Source organism: Pongo pygmaeus, chromosome 5 (genome assembly GCF_028885625.2).
Source record: "Pongo pygmaeus isolate AG05252 chromosome 5, NHGRI_mPonPyg2-v2.0_pri, whole genome shotgun sequence".
Lineage (NCBI taxonomy): Eukaryota > Metazoa > Chordata > Mammalia > Primates > Hominidae > Pongo > Pongo pygmaeus.
The window spans coordinates 144819438-144832831 of NC_072378.2; the positions used below are offsets into that span (position 1 = coordinate 144819438).

The 13394-nt window shown below is 42.9% G+C and overlaps 1 protein-coding gene across 10 annotated transcripts in view; it reads left to right on the forward strand.

The window, feature by feature from the left end:
• Nucleotides 1-13394, forward strand: part of UTRN (utrophin) — a 575792-nt gene that overhangs the window by 138826 nt on the left and 423572 nt on the right. For all 10 annotated transcript variants that reach the window (XM_063666718.1, XM_063666723.1, XM_063666719.1 and 7 more), the window contains 4 exons: nt 1162-1334; nt 7130-7245; nt 7933-8093; nt 12600-12803. In XM_063666718.1, the coding sequence (XP_063522788.1) occupies nt 1162-1334; nt 7130-7245; nt 7933-8093; nt 12600-12803 (654 nt within the window). The remainder of the gene's footprint in view (nt 1-1161; nt 1335-7129; nt 7246-7932; nt 8094-12599; nt 12804-13394) is intronic.

The following is a 13394-nucleotide window of genomic DNA, read 5'->3' on the forward strand; positions in this document are numbered from 1 at the left end:
GATATTTTTGAAGAGTGCTGGCCAGTTATTTTGTAGAATGTTTCTCTCGGTGGGCTTGGGCTTGGCTGAGCTTTCCTTATGATTAAGTTCAGGTTGTTCACTTTTGGCAGGGACGTCACAAAAGTGACGTGAGTTCTTCTTAGTGCATCATATCGGGGATAGGTGAAGTCCATTAGTTCTTTTTCTGGCAGTGTTAACTTTGATTGTTTGGCTAAGGTGGTATTTACCAAGTTTCTTCCCTGTAAATTGACTACCCTTTGTTATTAAAAGTATCAGGTGAGGATATACTTTGAGACTGTATAAATATTTAGTTTTTATCAAACTTTTATTCATTAGTTTCAGCACCCATAATTTTTGCCTGGACCAGCTATTATTATGATGCTTGATAGATAATGATTTTCTAATTTCATTAATCCTTCTACATTAGTTGGCTTTCTACTTGTAAGGAAGAGCTTCCCCTCGTTTCTTGTTTCTCTATCTTATCTCTCTCTCCATTCATTTATTCATTTGTCTATCAGTATAGATTCATGGACATTTGCATAGGTTTATAATCTTTTACTAGTACTCACTTCAGTGTTCAAGTCGTCCTAGATTTGGCCAGTGTGAGCCCCTTAAATTGGCTCCTGTGTCCCTTAGATAGATCTATGTTATTCTTTGAGCACTTTCATAGAACATATTTACTAATTTAGAATAATAATATAAAATGTTAGTTCTAGAGTATAATTGTGATTGCAATCAGGAAAGATACTTTATTTTGTAGTCACTCAAAAGTTTTTCCTTTCTCATTTTTGTAGAAAATAAAATTTTTTTAATTGAAAAGGTCTTTGTAAACACATAGAGTTCAAATATGACTTTCTATGACTATGAAAGTTATGTTTATTGTAAGCAAACATAGTACAAGTATTGCTTTTAAGATATAGAAAACACAGTAATGTATAAAAGTGAGGTAAAAATCACCTCAAATTCTAGTCCCCCAAAATAATCACTGTTAAAATGTATTGCTCTAGTGTCTACAGAAAAATCTGAAGTAAAATGAATGCCAGTTACCCGCTCCATAATGGTTAATTAGTGCAATATTGCTTTTTCAAGGACTTCATTGAAGTAAATTGAAGTAAATTATTGAAGTATTAGTTATAGACAGGCCTGGTTTCTCTTATATAGGTGAAAGATGTCATGAAGGATGTCATGTCGGACCTGCAGCAGACGAACAGTGAGAAGATCCTGCTCAGCTGGGTGCGTCAGACCACTAGGCCCTACAGCCAAGTCAATGTCCTCAACTTCACCACCAGCTGGACAGATGGACTCGCCTTTAATGCTGTCCTCCACCGACATAAGTGAGACATTACTCTATCTAGAAGTGGGCTTTACAAATTCGTGTCTCCTCTCTGTCCCTTTGCTGCCACCACTACTCCCTGAAGCCCCTTCTCCAGTCCCACTGCTCTCCTTTCTGCACATGTTCTACCAAAACCTTCAGAAAAGAAATATCGGCTGGGCGCGGTGGCTCACGCCTGTAATTCCAGCACTTTAGGAGGCCGAGGGGGGCGGATCACGAGGTCAGGAGATGGAGACCATCCTGGCTAACACGGTGAAACCCTATCTCTACTAAAAATACAAAAAATTAGCCTGGCATGGTGGCGCATGCGTGTAGTCCCAGCTACTCGGGAGGCTGAGGCAGGAGAATGACGTGAGCCCAGGAGGTGGAGCTTGCAGGGAGCGGATATCGCGCCACTGCACTCCAGCCTGGGCGACAGAGCGAGACTCCGTCTCAAAAAAAAGAAAAAAGAAAAAAGAAAAGAAATATGGAAGAAAACTACCCATGAAGTTTTGATTTCCTTAGGACTTAAATGCCACAATACAAGGTCCATAGTTTCTCCTGCATTTTTTTGAATTTAAAAAATATGAAATAATTCACATAGTTCAACCCCACTCATTCAGCACTGAGAATGTATACAAAAAATTGTGTTAGCTTTTCTTCTCATACGGAAAGTAAAACTCTGTAAATTTAATGCATTACCAATTAAAAATAGCCAAATTTTCTTTAATGAAACTTGTGAACAGATTCTAATTATATAAAAGACGAGGCCCAAGAATAGCCAGTAGACTTCTAAGAACCAGGCTGAAATACTTTCCAAAAAGAAACCCAAACTATGAAGCTATATTAATTAAGACTATGCAGTACTATCAATACACGCCAATATAAGCTGAACCACATGAAATTGCCGATACGTGAGTGTTTTTGCTATATAAGAATGGCGTTTTCATATGGTTCAACCTAATAAAATTAAGAACTCAGAAATTGCTCCATTATACAGGAAAATCTGATATACGCTTGAGCTGACATTGCAGATTAATAGATGGTTTGGACAATTGATTACCCATATACAAATAAATGTATTGGATCTTTACTTCACCACACTAAAAAAAAAAAAAATGATTTCTACATGGATCAGGGATTTAAATGCCAAAGGCAAAATTTGTTGTGTTTTATTGTTGTTGTAAATGATTACTTTTCTCAAGTTTCATTTCCTCTGTTTTTTTTTTTTTGCTGGTATATAAAAGTGCAATGGACTTTTCTACATCTTATATCCGGAAACTTAATCAGTTCTTACAAATTTTAGTAAGTTTGTCTCTGTAGATTGTAGGTTTTTTGGGGGAGGAGGGATTAGAATGTCCTAGAATTATGATCCTTTTATTTCTTCTGTTTTCTTTTTTGTTCTCTGTTGTGCCTTGTCCTTCAATGCAATGTTGATTTGAATTGGTGATAGTGGGTAGAATTTTTGTTGTTGATAACAAAAGGAGTGCTTTTAGTGTTTTACCATAAGAATGATATTTTTTGTAGCTTTTTTGGTACACTTTTTATGAGGTTAAAGGAGGTTGCCCTAGGTTTTTAGTTGGTTAAGGGATTTTATCAAGAAACTGTAGAATTTTAGCTAATATGCCTTTCCATTTATTAATTAATCGATTCCACAAATATGTGTGGGGTGCCTTTTATGTGCTAGACACAGGGTATACAGCAAAGAACAAAACAGGCAAAAATCTTAGTTCTCCTGGAGCTTATGTTCCAACAGAGGGAGACAGACAATAATAAAGTTGTGTAGTATATAGAAATAGTACACACACTGAAGGAAAATACATCAGACAAGAGCAGAGGAGGCACCTGGCATAGGAGAGGCCAGTGGCTGCAGTGACCTGAGTGGGGGGAGTGATGGGAGATGAATTCAGGGAGGGAAGTGGGGGAAGTGCATCCCAGAAGGTGGGTTGGTCTAACATGCAAGAACAGACACAGAATAAAGAAAATGATTAACTTTTGGATAAGTCAAAGCAACAATAATGTCCAATTTGTGAGATTAAAAGAAAATCAGGATAGAAATGAAATACAGTCCTAGACAATATAGTAGCATGGAAGCGGGGGATTGGAGGGAAACTCTTCCAAGGCTTTTGTTTTAGGAATATCCTGAGGACAGATTAGAGCTGGATTTTGTGTTCTGCTAATCTTGATCTTTTAATTGAAGAATTTAGTCCATTAACATTGATTATGATGATTTATTATTATTATTTTTTTTGTATTTTACTTTTTTTTTTTTTTTTTATTTCTGAAGTATTTATTGATCATTCTTGGGTGTTTCTCGGAGAGGGGGATATGGCAGGGTCATAGGATAATAGTGGAGAGAAGGTCAGGAGATAAACACATGAACAAAGGTCTCTGGTTTTCCTAGGCAGAGGACCCTGCGGCCTTCTGCAGTGTTTGTGCCCCTGAGTACTTGAGATTAGGGAGTGGTGATGACTCTTAAAGAGCATGCTGCCTTCAAGCATCTGTTTAACAAAGCACATCTTGCACCACCCTTAATCCATTTAACCCTGAGTTGACACAGCACATGTTTCAGAGAGCAGGGGGCTGGGGGAAAGGCCATAGATCAACAGCATCCCAAGGCAGAAGAATTTCTCCCAGTCAGAACAAAATGGAGTCTCCCATGCCCACCCCTTTCTACACAGACACAGCAACAATCCGATCTCTCCTTCCTTTCCCCACACCTCCTCCCCCTCTCCTCAACAAAACCGCCATCGTCCTCATGGCCCGCTCCCGATGGTCGCTGTCTCTTCGGAGCTGTTGGGTACACCTCCCAGACAGGGCAGCCGGGCAGAGGCGCTCCTCACCTCCCAGACAGGGCGGCTGGGCAGAGGCGCCCCTCGCTTCCCAGACGGGGCCGCCCGGGCAGAGGCGCTCCTCTCCTCCCAGACGGGGCCGCCCGGGCAGAGGCGCTCCTCAGTTCCTCCCAGACCGGGTGGCAGCCGGGCAGAGGCGCTCCTCACCTCCCAGACGGGGTGGCCGGGCAGAGGCGCTCCTCACTTCCCCGACGGGGCGGCCAAGCAGAGGCGCTCCTCACTTCCCAGAGGGGGCGGCTGGGCAGAGGCGCTCCTCACTTCCCAGACGGGGCGGCCGGGCAGAGACGCTCCTCACTTCCTCCCAGATGGGGTGGCGGCCAGGCAGAGGCGCTCCTCACCTCCCAGACAGGGCGGCCGGGCAGAGGCGCTCCTCACTTCCCAGACTGGGCGGCCGGGCAGAGGCGCTCCTCACCTCCTAGACGGGGCGACCAGGCAGAGGCGCTCCTCACTTCCCAGATGGTGTGGCGGCTGGGCAGAGGTGCTCCTCCCCTCCCAGATGGGGCAGCCAGGCAGAGGCGCTCCTCACTTCCCAGACGGTGTGGCGGCCGGGCAGAGGTGCTCCTCCCTTCCCAGATGGGGCAGCCAGGCAGAGGCGCTCCTCACTTCCTCCCAGACGGGGTGGCGGCCAGGCAGAGGCGCTCCTCACTTCCCAGAGGGGGCGGCCGGGCAGAGGTGCTCCTCACTTCCTCCCAGATGGGGTGGCAGCCGGGCAGAGGCACTCCTCACCTCCCAGACGGGGCGGCCGGGCAGAGGTGCTCCTCATCTCCCAGACGGGGCGGCCGGGCAGAGGTGCTCCTCATCTCCCAGACGGGGCAGCCGGGCAGAGGTGCTCCTCACTTCCTCCCAGACGGGGTGACAGCCGGGCAGAGGCGCTCCTCACCTCCCAGACGGGGCGGCCGGGCAGAGGCGCTCCTCACCTCCCAGACGGAGTGGTCAGGCAGAGGCGCTCCTCACTTCCCATATGGGGTGGCGGCCGGGCAGAGGCGCTCCTCACTTCCCAGATGGGGCAGCCGGGCAGAGGTGTTCCTCACTTCCTCCCAGACGGGGTGGCAGCCGGGCAGAGGCGCTCCTCACCTCCCAGACGGGGTGGCCGGGCAGAGGCGCTCCTCCCTTCCCAGACGGAGTGGCCAGGCAGAGGCGCTCCTCACCTCCCAGAGTGGGCGGCCGGGCAGAGGTGCTCCTCACTTCCTCCCAGACGGGGTGGCGGCCAGGCAGAGGCGCTCCTCACCTCCCAGACGGGGCGGCCGGGCAGAGGCACTCCTCACCTCCCAGACGGGGTGGCGGCCAGGCAGAGGCGCTCCTCACCTCCCAGACGGGGCGGCCGGGCAGAGGCACTCCTCACCTCCCAGAGTGGGCGGCCGGGCAGAGGCGCTCCTCACTTCCCAGAGTGGGCGGCCGGGCAGAGGCGCTCCTCACTTCCCAGAGTGGGCGGCCGGGCAGAGGCGCTCCTCACTTCCCATAGGGGGTGGCAGCCGGGCAGAGGCGCTCCTCACTTCCCAGATGGGGCAGCTGGGCAGAGGTGCTCCTCACTTCCTCCCAGACGGGGTGGTGGCCAGGCAGAGGCGCTCCTCACCTCCCAGACGGGGCGGCCGGGCAGAGGCACTCCTCACCTCCCAGACGGGGCGGCTGGGCAGAGGCGCTCCTCACCTCCCAGAAGGGGCGGCTGGGCAGAGGCGCTCCTCACTTCCCATATGGGGTGGCAGCCGGGCAGAGGCGCTCCTCACTTCCCAGACGGGGTAGCGGCCAGGCAGAGGCGCTCCTCACTTCCCAGATAGGGCAACAGGGCAGAGGCGCTCCTCACTTCCTCCCAGACGGGGCGGCCGGGCAGAGGTGCTCCTCATCTCCCAGACGGGGCAGCCGGGCAGAGGCGCTCCTCACTTGCTCCCAGACGGGGTGTCAGCCGGGCAGAGGCGCTCCTCACATCCCAGATGATGGGCGGCCGGGCAGAGACGCTCCTCACTTCCTAGACGGGGTGGCGGTGGGGCAGAGGCTGTAATCTTAGCACTTTAAGAGGCCAAGGCAGGAGGCTGGTAGGTGGAGGTTGCAGAGAGCCGAGATCACACCACTGCACTCCAGCCTGAGCACCATTGAGCATTGAGTTAGCGAGACTCCGTCTGCAATCCCAGCACCTCGGGAGGCCGAGGCAGGCAGATCACTCGAGGCCAGGAGCTGGAGACCAGCCCGGTCAACACGGCGAAACCCCGTCTCCACCAAAAATACAAAAACCATTCAGGCGTGGCGGCGCGCGACTGCAATCCCAGGCACTCGGCAGGCCGAGGCAGGAGAGTCACAGGAGCCCGAGGCAGGGAGGTTGCAGCGAGCCGAGATCCCGGCAGTACAGTCCAGCTTCGGCAACAGAGGGAGACCGAAAAAAGAAGGAGAGGGAGACCGAAAAGGGAGAGGGAGAGGGAGAGGGAGACCGAAAAAAGAAGGAGAGGGAGACCGAAAAGGGAGAGGGAGAGGGAGAGGGAGACCGAAAAGGGAGAGGGAGAGGGAGAGGGAGAGGGAGAGGGAGAGGGAGCGATTATGATGATTTATATATTTAGGTTCATTTTTACCACATAGTGTGAGCTGCTCATTTTTCTTATTTTTTCTATGTTTTTTTTTTTTTTTTTTTTTTTTTTAACCTTCTTATCTCTTTTTGTATTGGTAGGTTTCCCCTTACCGCCTTTTCTTCTTCTACTCTTTGGGAACATTATATACCACTTCTAGTCTTAATGGTTACCACAGAAAATAGCAGTCCTATTTAGCTAATACAAGATCCTTGGAAAGTATTATCTGTTATTTTCATATTTGTGAATTAATTTCAAGTATGTATTTGACAAGCCTTCGGGATATAAAAATAAACTCAAAAAAAACCTCACAAATAAAAATAATCTAAAACTAAAATGTATTAGATTATAATAATGCCTACTTTGTTTCCACATATTTCATCTTCATTGCATTTTATTTGCATGGTTTTCAGACCTGATCTCTTCAGCTGGGATAAAGTTGTCAAAATGTCACCAATTGAGAGACTTGAACATGCCTTCAGCAAGGCTCAAACTTATTTGGGAATTGAAAAGCTGTTAGATCCTGAAGGTATTGTTCAGTATTTAATTTCAACCTTGATTTTGCTTTACAATTTTGCATTCTTGAAAAGCAGTGTTTCTTTGTCCTTTTTAAAATGAATTATGAGACTTGAAGAACCTTTTCCTTTTTGGAGTATAGGTGCAAGTCATTTTATTACTGACAGTTATTAATACTTTTGTACTTAGCAATTTGTAGGATCTTTTAGGTAGAAATTTAACTACAGCACTGGACAATAGTTAATCTAAATTAAGTAAGAGTTAAAGTTTTAAGAAAATGTAATTATTAGATAAATTCAGTATCTGGTTAGTCCATTAAAATGCATTTTTATGTGAGCTTCTTGCATGTGATGTAAAGACTTTAGTTATAAATGTTGCAGGATTGAATTCTAGACTTATTTTCATAGTATGAATAAAGTCTGTATCTTTATCTTAAATGGTAACATATGGTAGCTTATCTTTGACCATTTTGGGGAGGCTTTTAGGGAAGACTTTAAAAAATGAGATACTGAACAAAAATAAGTAATCCCTTTTGCCTTTGTCTCATATATTATGAAGTGGCAATTTACTGGTATTGCAAAGATTATATATTAGGTATTGTTTATGGGTACTAAGGAGAGTTATTTTATATCTGATATTGAGCAATTCACATATTTTGGACACCTGATTTAAGCTGGTTCTTATGTTCTTCCACTTTTAGATGTTGCCGTTCAGCTTCCTGACAAGAAATCCATAATTATGTATTTAACATCTTTGTTTGAGGTGCTACCTCAGCAAGTCACCATAGATGCCATCCGTGAGGTAGAGACGCTCCCAAGGAAATATAAAAAAGAATGTGAAGAAGAGGCAATTAATATACAGGTACAGGTAACATTTTATTAAGGTGTTTGGCTTGCCATATTTGTTTTCTCCTAGGTACTAGATAACACTTTCAGAGGGTTTTTTTCTTGACTGAGAACATCTTGGTTTCTCAGCTTATATTTGCATAAGAAGTTCAGCTTAGCAGTTAGCATTCTGTCCATGCGTGTAATAGAAAACCATAACTCAATGGACTTTATTAAGAAGGAAAATACCTTATTTCACCCAGTAAAACTGGGCTGTTGATCATGCTGCTGCATGACATGCTGAGAATCTATGTTTTCACATCATCTGATTACTAGCTTTTATTTCTGTCATGTGCTAAAGATGGTTTTTCTCATATCAGCCTAGTTTTTTTTCTAAGTAGTAATTGTCTTTCTTTTTTTGCCGTTGAAAAAAGATTTTTTTTCCATTATGTATCTCACAAGGGCTATCAAAATGTAAGCCTTATTTTCCCTTTTCTTTAGGAGGAGTAATGTATGGTAAACTACTTGGTGAGCTTTTCATGAAGGGATTATGATGATTTCATTCATCAGGATGTAAATGAAGTTTTAAAGAGAGAAATAAAATCATAATTTATTTTCTTCCTTAGTTATACTGTTTGAATCAATCCATATTTAATGTCATTCTGTTTTAGTCTAACCAGTCCTTATAATTCATAAGATGAGAATATCTTAAGAGTTGGACCTGAGAAGTCACTTGGTTCAACATTCTAGTGACCAAGCAACCAACATATACATGTAGATTTCAAAATTATAAGAACTACATTTCAGAGAGAAAGACAGCTTGGGCTCTGGACCTTAAATTCATCCTGCTGCTACTTGTTTTGGGTTGTTCCTTAAACTTTCAATCACAGTTTTGTCTGCAAAATGTGGTTAAAACCACCAACTTCATAAAGATAATGAATTCAAAGTATCTAAAATAACATTAATAAACACTCAACAAGCAACAGCTATCATTATTATCATTTTTCTTCTTGATTTGTTTTGGCATTCTCATTTAACAGATTTCTTTAAAAAATATTATTTAATTCCCGTATTATGATACTAGTCTTGAATTGACATAGCATCTTTTTTTTCCTTCCTCTGAGATTCAGAGAATTTACTTATTATTTTAAATTTTCTTTGGGTAATATGTACCAATCCTTTTATTTCCCCCATTTCAAAAATAGTGTGATTTATAGAAAAAGAAAAAAATTTACTGAAAAGAAAGGATTGAGAAATGAGGCCTGATTGTGAACCTATGGCTCTCTTTTGTAGTGAATATCAAATGATGCTGAGGAAAATTCCTAACTTACTATAATTGAAAAAAATGCTAGGAAGTATTTGCCTCTAAAAGTATAGTTATTATTCTACATTAATGATGTACCTTTTTAGTTGGCTCAGATGGTCTTCTGAGTTTGTTACCGGGTTTTAAATTCATTTGCTTAATGCATTTTGTTAGAAGGGGGAGATATTTTATTTAGTTCTTATAGTTAAGGACCTTCTCTCTTAAAAAGGAAGGAGACTTCATTTACTTTTCATGATGTGTAGATAAAATAATCACTTCTGTTTAGGGCTCAGGGTGGCATGATAAGAACTTCAGAAAACATTTGCTATTTGATTAAGTGCAAGTGTATTAACACTAACCTCTTCATTTGCAAGCTTTCATTAGTGTCTTAGAGGCTGAATTACGTTAATTGAAAACTAAAATGTGATCAAGTTTTAATCTTCTCTCTGACATAGCTTGCCATCCGCTACTCTCCTAATAGCCAGACTTCTTCTGCCCTGTTCTTTCTACAAACATACGCTGGTGGTCAGTGAATAATTCCTGCATTTCTCTTTAAATATCCGTCAGTTGAAAGTTTCCTCATGTGTTTGAATTAATACTGTCTGAACATTTGTGTTTAGATAGTGCCTTCCTTCTCCACCTCATGGATGCTGGTGCCTATCTCAGTGACCTTTGGCTGGTCACTAACTTTCCTGGTTCTTAGATATTCTCATTATAGTATACAGGTTTGGAGCTAAATGATCTCCAGGGGTTATTTTAGCTCTACAGTTTTAGGATTTTTTGTCCATAACTTAACTCATTTTTCTTTCTCTGACTTTGGCACCATCTGTCTTTTAATTATCCACTGTTTCGACTCTGTGCTGATTGGTTCATTTCTTAACTCATATATTCAGTTTCCTGGATTCTTCAAGCCTTCCTCCAAAATATCTTTTGTGTGTGTTTTCATTTTATTGCAGCCTTCATACTCATTTTTATTTTATTTTATTTTATTAGTATTATACTTTAAGTTTTAGGGTACATGTGTGCAGGTTTGTTACATGTGTATACATGTGCCACGGTGGTGTGCTGCACCCATTAACTCATCATTTAGCATTAGGTGTATCTCCTAATGCTATTTAAAGACTTCATTTTCTCCTATAGTTTACAAGCTGTGGCCTACCTCTGCTACTCTGCCCTGCAGTTAGAGTGGACTTTTTCCACTTTTTCCCCAAGATTCTTGTTCATGCAGGTTCCCCTCTGTTAAATGCTTCTGCACCCACCATTATATGGCAGCCTGCACATTTTTCCTCAGTTTAAATGGAGCCTTTTCAGAGAAGTCTTTTCTGATTAATCTATCAAAATACAACTCTCTGTCTCTCTCTCTCTTTCTGTCACTCTATCTTGATTTCTTACTATCACAGTATTTTTGTAAACTGTGTTAAGAATTTTAAATTGTATCTTAAGAGCATTGGGAAAGCCAGTGAAAGGTTTTCAGCAGGTACGTGTTAGGATGGGATTACATTTTTGAAAGATCATTCTGGCTGCTGTGTGAGAAATGGACTGTGGATTGTGAAGGTGAGAGTGTTGGGTGGGGGAAAACAGGAAAGTAAAGACACTTGTTAGCAGGTATTCCAGTTCAGAAAATGGATGTATGTGGTTGTGGAAATGGAAAGGTCTGGATGGATTTGAGATAAGTTTTGAAGGAAGGTCAGAATTACTTACGTATTAAATGTGGAAGATAAAGGAGAGAGAAGCCGGGGCTGGCTCCCAGGTTTGTAGCTGGAGTACCTAGTTGCAGGGAGGAGCCATCTACTGAGATGGAGAAGCCTGAGGAGGAACAAGCTTTGGAAGAAAGTGAAGGTTTTGAATATGGACATGGTTTAATATGCCTAGGAGGCGCTGAAGTGGAGATGTGAAAATAGTGGGATATGAGAGTTTGGAATCGACTCCTAGGTGGTTCTAGATGGTTCTTTAAATCCAGTAGGAGTAGATGAGATTACTCAGACACAGTATACAGTGGGGAGAAAAAAGAGCCTAGAACTTAATTTTGAGGAGATTCATTACTTATGAGTCAGCAGCTGCTGTTGAACCAGCAGGAAACCAGGGCAGCGTCACAGAAGCAGGGAAAGAAGCTTCTGAAAGCTCAAGCTGCTCAGCCTTGAGGAGTGCTACCGAGGGCTGAAGCAAGGAACGTGGGTGGCCAGCTCTCCGGGATTATTTGGGGCAGTTCTGGTTTAGATTTGTCGTTCGAGCACAGTTATCATCAAAAATACTCTAGTTTGTTGGTTAATTATATGGTCACCCTGAAGATGATGCTAGAAAGGTCCGTTTGGCAATGGGAAGGTTATTGATGACATTGATAAAATCCTTTTCAGTTGAGTCATGGGGCAAATAGCAAGTTGAAGTTAAAGGGAATGTTAACAAACCGTAGCTGTTAAATACTTGAGCATTTTTTGTATTGTTCTCTATACATTTCTGTACGTTTGAAATATTCTACTTAAAAATTATGCATGAGAGTTGATAAAGTAGAGACAGAATGTAGGGAAGTCTTAAAGAAGTCTTGCTCTGAAAGGGAACAAAAGAACTAGGGAGAGTCAATTTGGTTATAAGCTCTTAAAGTATATATGGAAATACTCAGTTATTTAGAAGGAGGTTGAAAGAAATTTATTCCGTGAGCCCTAAAAGGCCATCAGATAAACCAGAGGGCAACTGCCTAAGAAAAATACAATCAGTACAACAGGCTGTGTGGCTGTCTTTTAGTGTCTAAAATGCAATGCTAAAATGCAGTTCAGCAAAAGCAATTTACCTAAGGGTCAAAGCAGAATTCTCACTTTTCTTTTTCTTTAAATTACAGAAAAGGCCTAACATGTTCCAACTCCTCTACAAAACTTTCCTGACTGTTTTAGCCTTTGTTGAACTCAAATATCATGCCTTGTTGGGACCATGGCATTTACTTTTCTAATAGCTGTTTTTCAATTTCTGTTCAGAAGTGATTCATGTGGGTTCTCTGTCCCTAACTATATTAGAATCTCCTTGAGTACAGAATTCATGAGTGCATGCTGCTTTTATACTCTTTGCTACCCTAGCGGACTTACTCAATGGTTCTGACTCATTCATGGCAGTGCCCATTTGGCTCCTGAGAATTGGATTAGTGCCTAAGACAGAGTGGTGTGTACTTTGGGTTCGCCATGCAGTGTGAGTTTGCTGAACACCTCTTGCTTTCATGATAAGTGTGGGTTTTTCTTGGCTTTGTTTTTACAGAGTACAGCGCCCGAGGAGGAGCATGAGAGTCCCCGAGCTGAAACCCCCAGCACTGTCACTGAGGTTGACATGGATCTGGACAGCTATCAGATAGCGTTGGAGGAAGTGCTGACCTGGTTGCTTTCTGCCGAGGACACTTTCCAGGAGCAGGATGATATTTCTGATGATGTTGAAGAAGTCAAAGACCAGTTTGCAACCCATGAAGTAAATATCTGTAGTTTCTTAGCAGGCTGTGTCCCCCACGGGACCTGAGCCTTAATCAGGGACTCTACTCTCCTATTTGTTATCTACTGAATTCTGTTCTTTGGAAAGGTCAATGGTTTATTTCAGGAACTGTGATATTTAAATAGTGCTTTGTCACAAAATTGGTATGGGTGATTAAACTGTGCCTCAGAATTAGATTTTAGATTTTAGTCTCCTTGTGTGTTTTGGAGAGCCACTGATGAAAATCATTGCATAGTACTGCTCAGTTCTGAAGTGCATTGTTATATTTCAAAAGCAAAGGAGTGAACCAATACACCAAATCTTTAAGATTTGAGTGTTCCCTAGGAAATGATTATTCTTTTTAATTGCATGATTAAACAAATGTAATACCCGGGGTTCCTGTATTTTTTATGTCATAAAAGTTTCCTGCTCCTTTGAGGACATACTATATTGCAGTATAGTGAATTTCACTATATGGAGATTTCTTTTGGTTAAATTTTTCTTTTGTATAGTTATGTTAATTGACAGATCTTATTTGTTGTTTTGGATAGAAAATAATATAAGTGGTAATATTTCTTAAACAGTTCCTCT